The sequence below is a fragment of the Triturus cristatus genome, chromosome 2_1 (assembly GCF_964204655.1).
Source record: "Triturus cristatus chromosome 2_1, aTriCri1.1, whole genome shotgun sequence".
NCBI lineage: Eukaryota > Metazoa > Chordata > Amphibia > Caudata > Salamandridae > Triturus > Triturus cristatus.
This window is the reverse complement of record NC_140581.1, coordinates 1,133,972,256-1,133,992,038: the sequence shown is the minus strand read 5'-3', so window position 1 is coordinate 1,133,992,038 and position 19,783 is coordinate 1,133,972,256. Positions and strand designations below refer to the sequence as shown.

General features: G+C 50.3%; 1 protein-coding gene across 10 annotated transcripts in view; it reads right to left on the bottom strand.

Moving 5' to 3' along the window:
* WDFY3 (WD repeat and FYVE domain containing 3) overlaps positions 1 to 19,783 on the bottom strand; it is a 1,391,721-nt gene that overhangs the window by 392,467 nt on the left and 979,471 nt on the right. For all 10 annotated transcript variants that reach the window (XM_085636566.1, XM_085636564.1, XM_085636563.1 and 7 more), the window contains one exon: positions 2,910 to 3,078. In XM_085636566.1, coding sequence (XP_085492692.1) covers positions 2,910 to 3,078 — 169 coding nt within the window. The remainder of the gene's footprint in view (positions 1 to 2,909; positions 3,079 to 19,783) is intronic.

The window sequence follows — 19,783 nt, the reverse complement described above, 5'->3', positions numbered from 1 at the left end:
CAACCCTGCCTAACGCCTTTCCTGATGGGAAAGTCCGATGTAACTTTTAAATCCTTCCCGTACCTGACATTTGCTCGTGTTGAAGAGTGCAGATCCCGTAAAAAGTTGATCAGCCCCACGTCAACCCCTCTCGCCTCCATGGCCACCCAAAGCTTTGATCTATTGACACAATCAAAAGCTGATGAGAGGTCCATGAAGGCGAGATGGAGCGAACCAGTTTTCACCACAGTGTATTTGTTGAGTGATAGGTACAGGTTAAGACACTGTGTAGTGGTCGAGCGTCCTGCGTGGAAACCGTACTGACAGTCTGTTAAGATCTTGTTTTCAACCGCCCAATCCTTCAGCCTGGTTAGAATGGCACGCCCCATTACCTTCACGACCGAGTCTATAAGTGATATTGGTCTATAGCAGCTCGTGTCGTTTCTATCCCCTTTTTAAAATACCGGCACTATAGTGGATAATGCCCAGCTATTTAAACAGCCTTCTGTGGCTGCCGCATTAAATACCGGGCAAAGGATAGTTGCCCAAAAATGGGGATCTGATTTATATAGATCTGGGGGAATCCCATCAGGCCCCGGAGCTTTATTAATGGTCAGGCCCATTATTCCATCCAAAATCTCCGATTCAGTGAATGTAATGGCGGGCGTGGCTCTACAGCTCACTCTACTATCATTAAGATCAATCGAACAGTCAAACATTGTTTTAAAATGATTGATCCAGTCACTTTCTCCAATGTGAGCCACCAGTCCATCACCTCCCACTTGTTGAAATAAGGGACCATTTACAATCTTCCAGAATCTTGTATTGGTTGAGCATTTCCGCATAGTTTTAAGCATCAGCAGAGACTGTGTAGGGTGGTCAGTTTACATAAGCGAATGAGTTCTCCTCTTCCGCATTAATATGAGCACGGACATTCTGATGATGTTCCGCTCAAACTACGACAGCATGATAGGCAGAAGTGTCTGAGCACTGACGCCTTGACAGGGTAAAACTCCTAAGATGGGTCGTCCTGAGGATCTGCCCTGTATTAATGCCAACTGTCTTCCTGTTGCTCAGTTTGCTCTGGATCCTAGTAAGAGGACAGTGGGCCGGCTTACAGCTCCTGAGTTTGAGTGTATAGTGTATGACAGGGGCATTTGTGGTGAGATGTTCTTTTTAGGAACAAGACAGGCTCTGATACCGTCTCAAAAGTAAGCCAGCATTTATTCTGAGAAGGTTTTGTGGTGTAAAGTAGCTAGGGTGACAATACAACCAGTGATCCAGTCAATTTATATAGCTCTCTGCCTGCTATCCAGCTGTTCACATTCTTCATGTGAAGTATGTGGCACGCTCAGGGTCGAGGTCTCATTTGAACTCAAAGATAACCCCAATGCGAAAGGCTACTCAGCTTTATCTCTACTTCGTGGCTCACAGCTTTGGTCTTGAGAATCCTCTGGCATCAATAGTGCTTTCAGCACGAAACAGTTGAAACTGCAATGGGTGGTGCAGACTGTCAAGCCTTTTTTGGAAATGCTTAATTGCTCCTCAAGGGACGGTGCTCTCAAGATTGCCCCTTCCCATGGAGTCAAGGCTCTTTTCTAGGTCATGCCCCGGATGGAAGAAATTCTCAGAGTGTGGTCGAACTGGGTCTGTTCTAGGCTGTCAGTCTTGTGCCAAGGGGTCTTTGTCAATGTCCAGGGTGTGGGTTATGTATAGGGCCAAGGAGAGCCTTGGCCTCCTCAGACGTCACCAGACCCATACATAGGACTCCTATCCTGTGGGGTGTCCAGACTATTGCGCCCATCCCCCTATCATCAGCAAAAACTACAATTTCAACAACCGCAACAGACAGTCACTAATATGAATCCTGCCACAGGATCATGAAACAGCGCTTCTACCTTCAATTCTGCCGGGACAAACTGTATTTTGTTATATCTTTCTGTTGTGCATAATAAGGTGATTTGGCCAATAGGATCCGAGTCCTGCTTAAGAATTCATTAATCTATTTGCCCAAGTTTGGAGGTTGAAAAATGCAGCACCAAGGAGAAATGGGTAGTGCAGTTAGGCACTAACAGATTAAATCCAAAATAACGCTTGAACAATGGATTTACTATACTAACTGTAGCCAAAGCACTTTCAGTGGGGATTGAAAGGGTGATTTACATGACAGGCCGCTTCAACAAAGGACAATATAACCTTACAAGTTTGTAATGATGTAACTAATTATCATGAACAACACTTTAAGGGTGACACTTGTGTGATGGCAATACAGTTCTGAATACAATTGATTCACAATGTTTATCCAGTTGGTGTACACATAATGAAGGCATCTGAATGGACTTGAAGTGCCAAATTAATTACACATGACTATCACTGGTGTATATCCAAGCACTGATGTGTCTAGAAAAGATTTTGAGATAGATGGCTGATTGGGGAATTCCTTCTTTAGGTTTAGCTGCTGGACAGACTACAGTGAATAGATCCTATAGTAGAAGAGAGCAACTGGGGAATCCTTCAAAACAGCTTTGAAAGCATGGGAATAACTAGACCTTTTCAAAGTTCAGTACTGATTAGGCTGCAACAGCTCAACAGTGAAGTCCACTTCCGCAATCCTCAAAGCTATAGGATATGCGTCATTTACATTTTAAGTTTTATTTTCGACCTACTAAGATTCATTTAAGGGCCTGACACATTTTTCAGCACGGTGCCTGAATTATGTAACACTGCAAGTAGAGGTGCAACCTGACAGATGTCCAACTGCATTAAAGCAGTTTGGAATGCCTTTTTAGTGCCATATTACCTTGCTATTGTTTTGATACATAGTTAAGGGTTAGCAACTCCATGTGTATACAGACTTTTCTTATCTTCACTATAAATAGTACACGTATTCCGCATGCAATTATTAGTACTTAAATTGCATCACAACTTACCTTTCACTTTAGCAATAGTGTCCTCTCCATTATCTGGCTCCTGTTGGCTAGTTTCCCCCTCTGTAGTCTCTTCAATAGTGTCTTGGATGATTGAAGGGCTTCCGGAGGACAGGCGCATAAAGTATTCTTTGCTGTCATAGCTTAGGGTTTTTCGAAGCTTGACAGGTTTCTTGAAAAAGGAATATATTAATATAATTATATATCTATAACAATGACGCAGAAGTTACTTACTTGTGTAACAATATATCTGTAAGAGACATTAGTTAATGATAGATTCCTTACCTTAGAATATCCCCAGGCGTCAGACTGGATCCGGAAAGTTTTTCGGCAGCAGTACCCATGCGCATCGGTAGGCGTCGTCGTGTGGCTCCGCGTACGTCGCAGACGTCGTAGCCACCGAGATGACGTCGTCAGAGCTACTTAGACACGCCCACGCGCGCTGACATCAGTTCTGTACATTACTTTTCCGCGCTAGGAACGCAGAGCCATGCCAGAGACCGGCTACTGGTGCAATAGAACTAGGGCACTGAAAGAGATGACCGCTACCCTAGAGAACAGTTTGCAGAACGGGGAGGATGTGCAGGCGGTAAGGAATCTATCAATAACTAATGTCTCTTACAGATATATCGTTACACAAGTAAGTAACTTGTGCATCTGAAAGAGACACGTTAGTGATAGATTCCTTACCTTAGAATACATACCCAAGCAATACCAACCCCGGTGGTGGGCCTGCGAAGTGAGATTACACAAGAAAGAACCGAACGGCCATAGAAGCTGTCTCTCTGGACTTGACTGTCAAGGCAATAGTGCTTAGTGAAAGTATGCAGCATGGCCAAAGTGGCCGCCTGGCAGATGTCCTGCAGGGGGAACCCGCGTCCCAATGCAGTAGTAGTTGCCTTCGCCCTGGTAGAATGTGCGCACAGCTTAACGGAGGTTCCTTTTTAGCCAGAGAGTAACAGGCTTTAATGCACAGGATAACCCAGCGGGAGATAGTCCGTTTGTGCACAGCCCGGCCTTTCGTCCACATAGTCAACAAAGAGCTGGTCATCCACCCGGAACGGTTGTGTGCGGCTGAGGTAGAATGAAAGTGCACGGTTTGGGTCCAGACGGTGGAGCCTCTCTTCCTCTCTGGAAGGGTGCGGAGGCAGAAAGAAAGTGGGCAGTGTGACAGTTAGCCGCAGATGAAAGGCAGTGACTCCTTTTAGTAGAAAGGAGGGACGTGGCCGAAGCACAACCTTGTCCGGATGAACCTCCAGGAAAGGAGGTTTGCATTAAAGAGACTGGAGTTCTCTCACGCGCCTAGCGGAGGAGATAGCCACCAGGAAAACAGTTGTCAAAGTCAATAACCGTAAAGGACAGTTATGAAGAGGCTCAAAGGGAGCACACATTAAGTATGTGAGAACCAGGTGCAAGTCCCAGTGAGGAATCACTAAAGGAATAGGAGGGAAAAGGTGACTAATGCATTTAAAAAATCTGTGGACAACAGCCTGAAAAAGGCTGAAAGAGCAGAGAGGTAGCCCTTAGTGCCCAGAGCAGAGCCCTGCTAGGCCAAAGAGAGAAGGAACAATAGGACCTCAGAAAGAGGGGCAGAAAGGGAGGGTCCACAGCTTTCGCTGTGCACCATGCCACAAATTTGTTCCACCGGCAGGCATATACAGTTTAGGTGAGGGACGCCTGGCTGCCAGAATCACATTACAAACTACAGGAGGCAAGTCAAATGGAATCAACTGTCGCCGCTCAATCTCCACACAAGGAGGTGGAGGCTTTACAGGTTCGGGTGGAGGACCGTCCCCTGTTGCTGCGACAGAAGATCCTCCCGAAGAGGCAGTCGGATCAGAGGATCCACACTTATACTGAGTAGCTCGGGATACTAAACTCTTCGAGCCCAGTCCGGTGCCACAAGAAGAACTTGGGCCCGGTCGCGTCTGATCTTCAGCACTCTGGGTAGAAGTGGTATGGGTGAAAAGGTGTACGACAGGCCGCCACTCCACTCGTGCCGAAAAGCGTCTCCGAGCGAGTGTCGCCTTGGAAACTCCAACGCGCAGAACTGCTGACAGTGCGCGTTCTGTTTGAAGGCGAATAGATATAACCAAGGTTCTCCTCATTGCTGAAAGAGACCTTGTGCCACCTCTGAGTGAAGACGCTATGCGTGATCTATGATGCACCAGCGGCTGAGTTCGTCCGCCCCGGCGCGCACAGAACCTGCCAAGCGTTGAACCACCAGTAGAATGCCCTGGTAGTCCAGCCACATCCAGAGGTGCAAAGCCCCCTGCCATAGGGTCCACGACCCCACCTCACCTCGCTAGTTGCAGTACCACATGGCGGTGGTTTAGTCCGAGAACCCCTGCACTACTGTCCTCTTGACAGAGGAAAGGAATGGTTCGAGTGTAAGCTGGATCGCCGTAAGCTCCAACTGATTGATATAGAGCTCTGACTCCGCCGGAGACCATAGGCCTCTGATCTCCGCCTCCCCCATATGGCCGCCCCATCCCCAGAGGGTACATCTTTTACCACTGTGTGCTCTGGTTAGGGAAGAAAGAGAGATCTGCTGCTGACCCAACTCATAGGCCAAATGACCCGGAGGCGCTGTTCGGGAAGATAAACCCGAAATCGTGCAGTGTCCAGAAACGCTCCGATGGAGACGAGCTTCTGAGAGCGAGCCAGATGCGACTTCGGCATGAGGATGGAGAACCCCTGCAAATGTAGGAGGTTGGCCGTAGTTTGGAGTTGTGAGACGACTGCTCGGGGTGAGCACGCAGTCAACAGCCAGTAGTCGAGATAGGGGAAGACTGAAACCCCTGATATGTGCAGATGAGCTGCGACCACCGCCATCACTTCAGCGAACACCCGAGAGGCGCTAGTAAGGTCAAAAGGGAGTACGGTGAACTGAAAGCGGGAGCATCTAGAACTTTTTCGTAAGGCCTAAAAGAGGATGCAGGCCATTGACCTTGTTTGAAATCAAGAAGTAGTGGGAATAACAACCACGACTTACTATTGGCGTCGGAACGCGCTCGACTGCCCCCTCCGGCCAAGAGGGCCGAAACGTCCTGCTGGAGAAGCGCCAAGTGATACACCGACATGCGGTGGTACGGAGGGGGCACGGGCGGAGGGGCAGTCCGGAATGTGAGGGAGTAGCCCCTTCAGACTATCTGCAAAACCCCACTGTCCGAAGTCATGGTGCGCCAGTGGGGGATGCGATGGCGAATCGTGCCGCCCACAGGCGTTCGGTGGGCCCGAAAACCCCGGACTAGGAAGGTTTGGAGGTCGTAGTGGCAGGGGTGATGGCGGACTGACCCGGCCGCTGGTCCTGGGACTCACCTCTGCGGGTCCCCTTTTAGCGGCTGTGCTGAGAGTGCTGCTGCGCAGGCCTGCGGCTTTAAAAGGAACGTATTTTGGGCGCCCCGTCCCTGCCACGAAAGGAACGAAAGGCAGACCCCGAGGGACTGCGCGTGGCGGATAGGTCCAAGGACTGGGCCGTTGCCCGGGAGTTCTCAAAACGTTCCAACATGCCATCCGGGTTGTCACCAAAGAGGCGCGTGCCATCAAAGGGCATGTCCAACAAGGCATTCTGGACATCCCCTGAGAAGCTAGTGGCTCTGAACCAGGCGGAACGGCGGAGCGCCACAGTTGTGGAAATTGCCTTGACGAGGGAGTCGTCAGTATCAAGGCCACCACGTATAGTAAACGGTGCCGCATCTCTCCCCTCTGTATAGCTTGGGAGAGTACCGTCCGAGCGTCCGTCGGACACTGAGGTAGCACCAGCGCCACTGTGTCCCACACAGAGTGGGAATAGCGGGCCAAAAGGCATGCAGTATGCACTGTCCGCAGTCCCGAAGTGGCAGAGGTAAAACCTTGTTACCAGACCGCTCAACCTCTTTTTTTTTTGATACCCTATCTGGGGGTGCGGAAAGGAATGCACTGGGAGAAGCAGAGGTCTGGACAACAAGACTCTCCAGCCTCGGGTGTTATGTGAGGAAAATGAGGTCGCCCGGGACCGGGAGATGCCATTGTGCCACACTCCTATCCACAGGAGTACCTGTGGGAGGCGTGGACCAGGCACCCAGAGGACATCTGTAAGTGCGTCATTAAAGGGCAGCGGCGGCTCCTTGGAGGAGGCTCCTCGCCGAATCACCTCAGTCAGGAAATTGGTCCTGAGAGACACCGTATGGGAGCTTGAGGTTAAGAGCCTCAGCCGCCCTGGGCAACACCACAGAAAATGTACCATCCTGCTCTGTAGCCACGGAGGAAGGGGACAGTGTACCGGGGTGTGGAGAGAAATCCAGATCGCTCAGATCCTCCACATTGGCATCCTAGTGTGGCGCATCCTCACACTGAGCTGCGAGAGGGTCCTCAGACCCCTCCCACTCTTTGCCGTCGGCTGTGTAAGAGGCAGAGAAGGACGAGGGGGCCGGGAAAGGGAGAAAATTGCCTTTCCCAGGCTAGGAATTGGTGGACAATAGGTCAATCCAAGCTCGTCATAGTACGGCCGTGGAGGCAACAGCGCAATGTCCGACGCTGGGCCTGGAGTCATCGGCAGCGCCGAGGCCAGAAGCCAGCGGCAGTGCCGAGGCCAGAAGCCAGCGGCAGCGCCGAGGCCAGAAGCGAGCCGACGGCGCCGAGGCCGGAAGCCAGCCGGCAGCGCCAAGGCCGGAAGCTAGCCAGCAGCGCCGAGGCTGGAAGCCAGCCGGCAGCGCCGAGGCCGAAGCCAGCCGGCAGCGCCACGGCCGAAGGCAGCGGCGGCGCCGAATCCAGCGGCGGCACCGAGGCCGGAGCAAGCGGCGGTGCCGAGGCCATAGCCAGCGGCGGCGCCGAGGCCCGGAGCCAGCTGCACCCCAGGGTATCTTGCCGGCGTTGCCGGGGCCAAAGGCGGCGGCACAGGGCAGAACCACCTAACGGTTCCACGGGGCCCGAAGGCACTCCGGAGGGACCCGAAGGGGCAAATAAATGGCCCATGGCCGACAGGAACAATTGTATTCCTTCCGGAGTCGCGTACGGCCCCGGGGAAGGGCCGCAGGCAACAACGGAGGCTCCACCAGAGCCGTGGGTAGGTGACCACCCACCCCCTCCACCGCGTCCCACGACCGGTGAGGGGTAGGTGAAGAGCGACACCGCGTCTTCGAACTGGTATGGCACTTCGACTTATCCGGCCCTGATGCCGACGAACGATGGTGTAGGCTCCGCGACCGCCCATCGACCCGGCGCGGGACCTTGAGTGGCGCGGAGCAATTGCTGGGCCTCAAAGAACTGTCGGGAACGCTCCCGCAAGTTTTCGGCGCCATGGCCCGACAACTGGTGCACGTCTCGGGGTGATGGACGTGCCCAAAGCAGAAGAGACACACGACATGCGGGTCCTCCGCCGACATGTTCATACGGCAGTCCCAACAGGACTGAGACCCAGGCATCCCTACTGCGTTCCAGAAGTCGAGTACTCAACAAACAAGTCTCAGAAAACATGTCAAAAATATGACTAGGAGTACCGCTCTCCCTCGGATCTGCGCTTGCTGGCGCGGAAAAAGAAAGAACTGACGTCAGCGCGCGTGGGCGCGTCTAAGTATCTCCGACGACGTCATCACGGCGGCTACGACGCCAGCGACGTACGCGGAGCCGTACGATGACGCCTGCCGACTCGCAGGGGTACTCCTGACGAAATACTGTCCGGATCCAGTCTGACGCCTGGGGATATTCTAAGGTAAGGAATCTATCGCTAACGTGTCTCTTTCAGATATGAACTTTGACCTCCAAAGTTATTTTGTGCACATAAAACACAAATTTGTATCTTTTTTAACAGTTATATTTTTTTGTAAAGTTTTTCCAGTATGCCCTTTTCAGCTAATTTAAGTTCCAGGAATCAATATAAAAAAACAATACAAGCCTACATTTGTAGATCAACAGATTGCAATGAACTCTTTATTTATGAGGGGTGTGACGGCCACTGGGCACTTTAAGTGAATACTATTTGAACCTTAAAAATTGTCATTTGTAAAGAATGCATAACCTGTTTTATTTTATTTCTGTGGTTAAAGGGTCACTATTACTCAACCAGAGTTTGAAACTGCACTTGTTTAAGTGTCAAAGAGATGACAGAAGGAACCTCTGCATACAGTAAGTTAAGAGAAATGATTTGAAGTGAAATGCGCAATTCTAGTGCACCCACCCTTTCCAGGTATCTTAACAAGCAGTGAAGAAGTGTGGCAACAGTTTTGGGTCTGAGCTTATATAACACACTTTCAACGTGCAGGCTGGTCAAGAATACTAAAGTTACAAGGGGGTGATCTCTTATAAGGTTTTATACAAATCCCTCATTTTAGAATTTATTTTTATGTATTTGGGGCAGCATAGCACAAAAAGGGACTGAGAGACTAACATCAAAATTTTCAAGAACTAAAGGAACCGCTTCTTCTATATGCCTTTTCAAATTTGGTGTAAATCCGTTCAAGGGTATCTGAGAAATTTGAAATGGAATAGCCTGGAAGGAGTAAATATATGTAAATGTTATGACACTTTCATCAACAGTTTGCAAACCTTTGGTCCACAAACCGGTTTGTGGACCCCATTTAAAATTGAAAAGTGATCTAACTGTTTGAAGGAACATTTTCCCCACCATAATTTAGCAAGGTTCACAAACCTGAAACGGTTCTGCAAACTTCCCAAATTTGATTCATAATAGACTGTAATTTATGAAGAGCACACTGAGAAGGAGCAGGAAGTCTGCTTCAAAATAAAAATGAACTCTCAAATTATAACACACAGTTTAAGACCTTATTTCAAAGTAGGTAGACAACAAAGCACCTGTGAAGTTGGAAAAACAACTGCAATCAGAGGCGTTCTACAAACCTATTACCTACCTGTTAATAATCATCATTAGTATTTATGGATTGAAAACCTTAAAAAATATTACACCATCTAAGTGAAAAAAACAGAAACCCGCTGAAATGTTAGAGCCAAGTAATAAAAACCTCTGAAATTTACCAATTATGGTTATCATCAACACCAGAACTATAATGCCCTTACTGTCCAACTACAACCGAAGAACCATTCCTCTGGGGTGCATTGGAATGGAATTGGTAAAGTGCTGTCAGAGAAAGCTATTTTCTGTGTAAGGTAGTTGGGGGTTTGTACAAAAATGAATTTGTGCTAATTTAAAGATGTTCCTCGCCTCAATGGGAGGGGGGGGAGCACTCCAGACAGGACAGATTAGACAACATGAGGAAGAATTTTCATGTGCCAGTGAGCAGTCTGGCAGCTCCATGTAGGTCTAGTGAGGGGACGAGATGCAGTTTCACAATTCCTTTGAGCAGGGATTTTCCATAATCCAATATGGATAGCACGAAAGTTTACTTACTTGAGCTGGGATAAAGAGTTTCATGCCCCAGAGCAGTCTTAGAAAAAAACGCAGTATGGTGTTGATGTGTGCTTGAAAACTAAGCTTTTTGTCCAAGATAAAGCAAAGAGATCTGGTGCACTTCACAATTGATGGGTTACAGTTTAACACAGTGAGTTGATCCAAATCGGAGTCAGGCTGGTTTAACAGGGCCAACTCTGAAGTTGGTTAAGCTTTAGGGGTGCTGAGAAACCCAGATTTCAATATCGTAAAGCACTTTGATCATTCATTAAACATTCTGAGGGTGGAAAAGGGTAGGAGAAAGAAAGAATAGAGCCATGAGGAACAACGCATTTAATCTTCACAAGATCTAAAATAAAAGTGTCTATCTTAATATACCAACACCAATTTTCCGAGATAAGAACCAGATGAAGGCTGCTCAGCAGAATGAGAGGAATATTTAGTTTTGGCAATTATTGTAAACACTTCTCTCCAACTGACTTGAATGAAAGAGGGCAAAGTGTATCTTACTATTAGTGAGTATGTGTTCTAATTGTGATTGCATTGCTTTTGTGAGGGACTGTTCGATGTTCTTCACATTTTTCACAAAGAAGGTGAAGACCTTCACACATTTCTTCAGGGATTTTGTTAGCCCCAATTGATTCTGGAGCCTTGTCACACAATTCTAAAAAATGTTTGGGTGCTCTTTTGAATGATCTCTTTCTTTTCGTGCACGTCAATTTGGTTTTGAAGATCGACTTTTTAGGTCTCGCCTACGCAGCGCGCAAGCGCTGCACAGGAGGAGACCTTTAGTAATCGATTCAGTTTTTGGCCCAAAAACGTGCACGCGTTGCATTGCTTTCAATGGCAACGCGTGCACGTTTGGCGATTCCCTTGCGGGAGCGAGCTTTGAAACCATCTGTTTGTAATTAACAGATCGTTCCTGCTCGCTGCCGCAAGGGAAACAGGCGCAGGCCGACTCCTCTCTCCCCTCCCCCTGCTGCCTCCTCCTCCTTAGGCGCGAAGCGCGCGCGCTTGTTTCAATAGAGATCTGTAAAGTACACATGACTACACCATCAAAATTGCTGCCCTGTAGCTGTAGCTTGAATCAGATAGGTTCACTTCCTGTCTTTCGGTGCTTGCTACGCGAACCCAGCTGACGCGGAGATTTTTGACGAAGCCGTATCACATGATACAACACTCAGTTTCCTGAGATGAAGCGAAAAAACACGACAAAAAAAAACGTGATTCATAGTGTACAACGTTCGTGCCATTGATTTAACTGAAAGACTACATTTCCCAGAAAGTGACAATGGTTCTAATAAAGACCAGAACTGTTAATGTGGTAAAACGACGACCCCACTTAGAATGCGGTTTGATATTTTTTATAAGGTGCTCACACACCTACCTGGCATCGTCTGCCACGCCGATTACAAGGGTTGAAGGCGGAACCTGCGATGACATTTTTACCAGTATGTCTCTAAGGATGGATATTCGCACTGAACACCGCTCTCCTCGAGATGCTCTTCCTTTGGAAAGCAGCTATAGTCCTTCTGGCAGGTACTATCAGAAGAAATGTAGCAGGTTCTTCTGTCTGGCGACGTGCACTCACTTTCCGCACTCTGGCAATAAAGGTGAAGTGGCAAAGCTTCACTCTGTCACAACTCCAGCAGTGTGTTTTCCGGATGCACGGAGGAGGGACCCGGAGTGAGAGAGAGGGCGGAGCCTCGCAGAGAGCCGAAGCGCATGGGTTTCGGATTCCAAGGGAGATTTGTGTACCTCGCTCTTTGTCAGTCTTCGGAAAATAAACTGCTTCCTTGCCCTGACCCCTGTATGTACAGATAGAAGCAGCAGACTTCCCCTCAGAGCTGCGTTACCAAGCTTATCCTGTGCAATGTTCACATTATTGCACAGGTTCGGGCGGGGACGTAGCTTCCAGTGGTGCAGCACGTGCAGTGGCACCGGGCTCAAAGGCCTGCGTGGCCCACCACCTACAGATCATACATGCCAACATTTGGATAGCAATTCAATTCAGTTACTTTAGGAGGAGGAGCCTAGCGCGCAACCAAGATGGCCGCGTAGGCTTACGGCTCTCGAGGGCCTCCGCAACCTCCCACGTCTATCCTGACTAAATCCTGGTAAATTTGACGGGCTTTTGCTGATGTATTCGCGCTGAGGTGCCACCCGTTTTCCAAATTCAGATCGGACGCCGGGAACCCGAATGGTTGCCCTCCGAAGTTTGCGGCCTGCTCTTGCCTAGGTCCCGATCTCGAGTTGGTGAGGTGCCCGGGTACGAAGTGAACAACAGCGGCATGCTGGGCTTGACTTGCCGCGTACCCCGCACTTTCACTTTCGTTTTCCAGTCTGTTTTTTCGAGATCGGCTGAGGGACCTTGGTGTTTCAGAGGAGTGCGGATAGCGGAGAGTCTGGCCTGATTTTCGGGCTCTACACGGACTGCCTGTCTGCGATTGCAGTGTTCGATTGAGTTAGCCGACTGGTCCCTGTCCCTGGCGAGTGCCGACCTTGGTGGCCTCCGGACGATGGCGGCGAGACTCGACGGAGACAAGTCGAAATCCAAGTCAACCCGGAGGGGATCCTATGCTCAGGCCAACAACATGGATCGTTATGCGCAGCTAAAGGGATCCCCCAGTGGCTTGCATAAATCGCCGGAGAGGTCTAAAGAGGTCTCGGGCCCATCGTCAGAGTTGACCCTGCAGGACGTCATGGGCACCATTGAGGAGATGAAGGCTGCTGTGGGTCAACGGTTTGATACCCTGGCACATAAATTGGACGCGGTCCTGATCGATGTGAATTTGGTCAGGGCAGACCTGTCCAAGACCAACGAACGGGTCGACTCCTTGTCTCAAGCGGCATCGAGCATAACTGTGGATGTGGCCGCCCTGCAGACGGAGGACCGTAGGTTGCGGCTTGCCAGTGACCAGACGGATCATCGGCTTGAGGACGCTCAAAGCAGGGCTAGACGGAACAATGTGCGTATCATCGGAGTACCGGAAAGATCGGAGGAATCTGCTGCGAATCTGTTTGTTGTGGATCTGGTGCTCAATCATCTGGCGCCCAAGGGATTGAGCAAGTTCTTTGCGGTGGAGCGGGCCCACAGAATTCCGGGTGGTGCGCCCAAAGTGGGTGCTCCCCCGCGGCCTATAATCGCCCGCCTTTTTAACTTTCGGGATAGAGACGCTATCCTTCAGCCGTCGAGGGTGGCCGGGCCGCTGAAGTTTGAGAACTCCAATGTCAGCTTTTATCCGGACTTTACGCAAGCGGTCCAGAAACAGCGGCTGGGATTTTTGGGTGTCAAACGGCGCTTGAGGGACATGGAACTGAAATATTCGATGTTATTCCCGGCGAGGTTGCGGGTTGAGTTCCAGGGTGGTTCCCATTTTTTTGACCGGCCGGAAGCGGCTGGAGACTGGTTGGATGCCCTGCCGCGGGGACAGGATCGAGACGGTCGGCCGGTGGAGAGCGGACGGGATGTGGAGGAGCAGGACTAGAACTGGGTTCCTGGCGATGGACTAGATTGGCAATATTTTGTACCTTGGCTCAATTGCATTCTAATCTGGCACACCGTGCCCTTCAGATGCCTGGGGGGTGTGGGGAGCTTATTGGGGCCTTTTCCTCCTTCTGGGGTTCTTTTTGTGGTATATGTTAGGGCGACAGGCACACTGCAAGTTGGGGGGGCTGTTTGGGCTCAAGCAGGGGTGCAGGGAGGGGGGAGTTGTGGTTCTGGGATTGTGGGGGAGGGGGGTTGTTGGGGATTGCCTTGTAATACAAAAAAACAACAATGTGAAGTTTCCTGCTGATTCCTCCGGATTGTGCTCTCAGGGATGTGGGTATCGTGTGCGGGAGTGGGATGGAGGGTATGGGATTGGGAATCCTTTCGTGGAATGTGAATGGACTGGGGGACAGGATCAAGCGCGGGGTGGTGTTGCAGTTCTTGAAGCGGATCTCGCCCGACATTGTTTTCCTGCAGGAGACACACTTGATTGGGAACTCCTTCCAGGCCCTAAATAGGAGGGGCTATCGCCTTGCCGCTCACTCTGGTTTCACTTCTGGCTCTAGGGGAGTGGGCATTCTGGTTAGGGCCTCTCTCCCATTGGAGGTGGACGAGGTGCTTCATGATGATAGGGGACGATACGTGGCACTGGTGGGGAGATGGGAGGGCAGGACTATTTCGCTCGTGGCTGTGTATGTGCCCCCGGGGTTACAGACGGCTACTTTTGCAGATTTGGGGCGTTTGGTCCTGGGACTCCCTGGGGGGGTTCTGGTGCTGGGTGGTGATTTTAATGCCGTTGTCTCCGGGTTGGAGGACCGCCACCCCCCCAGGGATCTCCCTAGGGCCCAGGCCTGGTTGGGGGGTTTTCTGGACACTTTGGGACTTGTAGATTACTGGAGATTGATGCACCCGGGACAGGCGCAATATACCTTTCACTCGGGGGCCCATGGGAGTCTCTCGAGGCTTGACTACATGCTTATGCCGGCGATCCAGGCTGGGATGATTGGTGAGGTGCGTCATTTAGCCCGAGGTGTCTCTGACCATTCCCCTATATGGTTGCGGCTGAGGGTTGTCCCTGGGTCAGAGGGAAGAGTGGCACCCATTAGCCCCTGGTATCTACGTAATCCTGAGATCCGCGCGGAGCTGGTCAAGTCCACTGATCACTACTTCACTGAGAATATGAGGACTGTATCGTCTGCTGTCTCCCTATGGGAGGCTTATAAGGTGGTGGTCAGGGGGCAGGCCTTGTCCCTTATCTCCCATACTAAGAGGTGCGCGAGAGCAGAGGTGGTTCGCCTGGAAGTGGAAATAGCTGAAATGGAGGAGGGCTTGGAGCGGGGAGTCACTGCTGAAACATTGCATGTTCTCAGCCTCAAACAATCCGATTATAGAGCGCTAGTCACGGAAGCGGCTAAAGAGATGAGTAGAGAGCAGCAAGGGCGACTGTATGATGTGGGGGACAAGGCCGGAAAGCTGATTGCTTGGTTGGATAAGAAGGAGAGGGCTAGCAGGGTGGTGCCCGTTGTGGAGGGGAGGGATGGAGTGCGTGTGACTGACCCGGTTGAGATCGTTGACTGCTTCGCGACTCATTTCCGCGGAGTGTACTCCCCGGTCTCTGAGCGATCGGAGGAGGACTCTCATCGGTTGCTTAGAGACATTGCATTACCAACCCTATCGGAGGCTGATGCAGTATTGATGGAGGCGAACTTGTCGTCAGATGAGATCGCCTTGGCCATTCGCTCGATTGCCTCGGGTAAAGCGGTGGGTCCTAATGGTCTTCCCATCGAACTATATAAGTTGCGCCCCGACAAGATAGCGCCGTATCTTCGAGACATGTTTTTGGCGGCACGTGCGGCGGGCTTCCTCCCCTCTGACCAACGCCTCGCCACCATAGTTGTGATACACAAAGAGGGGAAGCCGCGAGATCGCTGCGCCTCATATAGGCCCATCTCGTTGTTGAACGCAGAACCCAAAATTCTGGCTAAGGTGTTGGCTAACCGACTGGTTCGGGTCGTGGGCGACTTGATTCATCAGGATCAGTCCGGTTTTATACCCCATCGGAATACCGCTCTAAATTTGCGGCGGTTACACGGCGTGCTGGCTAGAGCGGAATTCATACGTGAGCCGGCCATCTTGGCATCTTTAGATGCTACTATGGCGTTCGACACTTTGGAGTGGCCATATATTTGGGCTGTGTTGGCGAAGTTTGGGTTCGGCCCTGAGTTCATTGGTTGGGTAAAATTACTGTACGCTGACCCGCTGGCTCAGGTGGTGGTGAATGGTAGGGTGTCGGCTCCCTTCGCACTGGGGAGAGGTACGCGACAGGGCTGCCCGCTATCGCCCCTTCTCTTCGCACTTTCTTTGGAGCCTCTCGCCGCCTGGTTGCGCTGGGAGCCGTCGTTGCGAGGCATCAGATGGACGCCGGAGTTCGAAGACCGTGTCTCTCTTTACGCGGACGACATCCTTCTGTATCTCACTTCTCCCCGACAGTCGCTAATTGTATTGGTGGACGTACTGAATTCCTTTGGCCGCAACTCCGGCCTGGTCATCAACTGGGCCAAGTCGTGCGTCTATGTCCTCTCGGGGGATGCCCCCCTTCTGCCGCGGGATTGCCCAGTTCAGATCGCTACTCTGGGGTTCAAATATTTGGGAATCTTCATCTCACTAGACCCCGCGGTCCGCTATGAGCGAAACCTTCTCCCTCCCCTCCAGCGATTGAAGGCCGACGTCGCGAGATGGCGACGACTCCCGCTTTCACCGCTCGGACGGGCGGCATTGTTTAAAATGATGTCGCTGCCTCGTTTTTTGTACGCTTTGCAAAACACTCTTGATGTCGTGCCGGCCCGCTATTTCCGGGAGGTGGAGGGTCTTCAACGCCAACTGTTTTGGGATGGGCGGCCACGGATCGCTCTCGCCAAGTTGACGCTCCCCTGGTACGATGGGGGGGGGTCGCCCTCCCCGACATTAAACGATACTATTGGGCGACTCAGTTGGCAGCGGTAAACCACGGGATATATGGTCCTGCCTTAAACCCGGCCTTCGAGATGGATAAATTCCTGCTCCCGGGTGGGGACTATAACAGGGCGCTCTACTCAGTGACCTCGGACGCGCGGTTAACGGGACCCACGCGGGTGGCGGTACGTGTGTGGCACGCAGCGAATGCTGCGATGGGGTGGAGGGATCGCTTGACTCGGGCGACGCCGCTGTATGCCTCTGGACGGTTGGGCTGTTTGTGGAGGTTGAAAGGCTTTGAGAAATGGGACATGATTGGTATATGTAAGGTGGGTGATCTGTGGGCGAAGGGATCATTCAAAACGTTTGAAATGCTAAAATTGGAATATAAATTAAACGATAGAGAGTACTTCCGGTATGCTCAAGTCTCCCATGCGCTTCGTTCGGTCTTCCCGGACGCTTCTGCTATTCCCGAGTACTCCCCACTGGAGGATAGAGTGTTGGATGGCTACGTACCCGACAGCACTATTTCCCTGATTTATAAGAAGCTCATTAATGATCGTGCGGACTTGTTGCTCCGCCTGAGGGAGGCGTGGACGGGCGATGGCTTGGAATTGGATGATGAGGACTGGGTATCGGCGGTGGCCTCCCCGAAAGAGGTGGCGATCCCGGCCCGCTTACGGTTTGTACAGCTGAAGATCCTTCATAGAGTGTATGTTACGGGGCCCGGTTTGCTGCGTATGGGTTACTCGATGGATGGATTGTGTAAGCGTGGATGTGGCCTGCCGGGCACTTTCCTTCATATTTTGTGGGAATGTTCGGAGGTTGTGCGATTCTGGAATGGTATTCACACCGTAATGGAGGAGGTCACGCACGTTGCCCTGTTGCCAGAGGCCAGGAGGTGTTTGTTGAATGTCTGGGAACCGAATGATTGTAATGCGGCACAGACACAGTGGGTGACCTTGGGGTACATGGTGGCCAAGCGTAACATTGCACAGTTATGGGGCTCCCCGAGGCCGCCCACGATCGAGGTATGGAAGGAGAATATGGACTGGTGTATGTTTAGGGAAAAGACGGTGTATGTGGCGAGAGGCAAGCCAGGGAAATGGTCTAGGGTATGGGATCCGTGGAATTTATATCGAGGACGTATCTGCACCCCGCCTCTGACATTAGAGGTCGATATTGCTTTGACCCCCTAGCCACGCGCTCTGCGGGAGGGTGTGAGGTGTGTTCCATATTTTGTCTTCCCATTGCCCCCATCCACCGCTTCCGGACAAGAACTGCTTTAGACACTGTAGGTTATTCCCCGTCCTGGGAAGAGCACGCTGCTATTTCGGACTCTCTTCTCAATGTGGCTAATTAGAAGAAAATTGTTACCCCACTAAGGCAACTTGGGTGTTATTACTCTTATTTTATTAACCGTTCTTATCTTATGTAATGATGAACGTGTTTTTTTGACTAATGTTTTACTGATTTTAATAACTGTTGATACTATATTATGTCTTTCTATGTACTTTTATGGCTAAAAGCCGAAATAAAGTTTTCTGACTGACTGACTCTCATTGCCTTGAGTGTGTTTTATATTTAATAAAAAATGAAACTGTTGTCTCCAATTGCTCCTGGCCTAGGGCCATGGCTTGTTATATGTGCATACGAACTGCCGGGCGCTTTGCCTCTGGTTCATTTGACTGTGTGGCGTTATACGGTGGGCCCTCGGGCTCTGTAGCGGCCGGCCCTGGTGGTTGTAGGCCCTTGTCTGTATTTTATTGTGTGCCAACGGTTTCTAATAAAAAATTTTACAAAAAAAAATTCAGTTACTTTATTTGGATAAAGGATATCCATAACAGTAATACATATAGCACACAAATTCATAATGGGCATAAAGGTGTTCTATAAAACCAATACAGTGCAGAACAATGAAAATATTATTTATACAGTAATCCTGCACGAACAGCAGTTGTCAGAAAGGCACCCATGCAGAATGCTAGTTCATCATCTTCTAGGTTAAGAAGAGTCCTATATGCATCTCTCTAATGAACAGATGGGTGCCTTTTAAACAAGAATTGGCACAGCCAATAGGTCTCGCTTTTGGGACCTTAAAAGTATTTAGTTATGCAGCACGATATCCTTGGTGCAACAACATCAGCTGTTGCATGGCTAAACACTTATAAGGTCCCAAAGGCGAGACCTATGGGCTATGCCAATGCTTGTTATACTTGCTAGTTTCAATTTCAAGTTGCACCTGGTTTTCTAGAGAAGGGTATCGATGCCAAATTTGTTGGATACTCAGATTTTCCTAACCTCATTTAATTATTTGGACCACTGGTATGGTGATCTTTTTGATTTCAGTTTTTTAACTGGTTTTGGGGCAATACCGTTAATTGTCTCTATAATAGGCCCTTCCTGGGCACCGAGTGCTTTACCACTCTATTTAGTGCTTGATGTAAAAGAGGTTCAGAAAGCGATTGAGGGTATGTCTGCCCGAAAAGCCCCTGGTCTCGATGGGATACCTGTGGACCTCTACAAGTCAGACCTGGGTATATGGGCGAAAACTTTAACCGGAGTGTTCAATGCGGCCATAAGGGTAGGTCAACCACACTCATGGTCAACGGCGGTGATGTTCCCAATTTTTAAACAAGCATTGGCATAGCCAATAGGTCTCGCCTTTGGGACCTTATAAGAGTATAGCCATGCAACACTTGATGTTGTTGCACCAAGGATATTGTACTGGATAACTAAACACTTATAAGGTCCCAAAGGGGAGACCTATTGGCTATGCCAATGCTTAGCACCCATTTTTATATCCAACCGTTGCCAAGTGATAGTGAAGGAGAAAGTGGCTGAACTAAAGGGGAGACTCCTCGCGTATACTATTCAATTTGGCACCCAATTGCTGGTGATAGGCTCACTTTACGCCCCAAACTCAGGACAAGAGTGATTCCTCCAGACGGCCCTAGCGGACGTCATGACCCCACAAAACCACATGACATTGGTAGGGGGACACCTAAATTTGGTCATGGACTCCACCAGGGACAGATCTCATACTTCCTACTATCACAAGGGAGAGATGTAGGGGGGTGGGAAGAAATG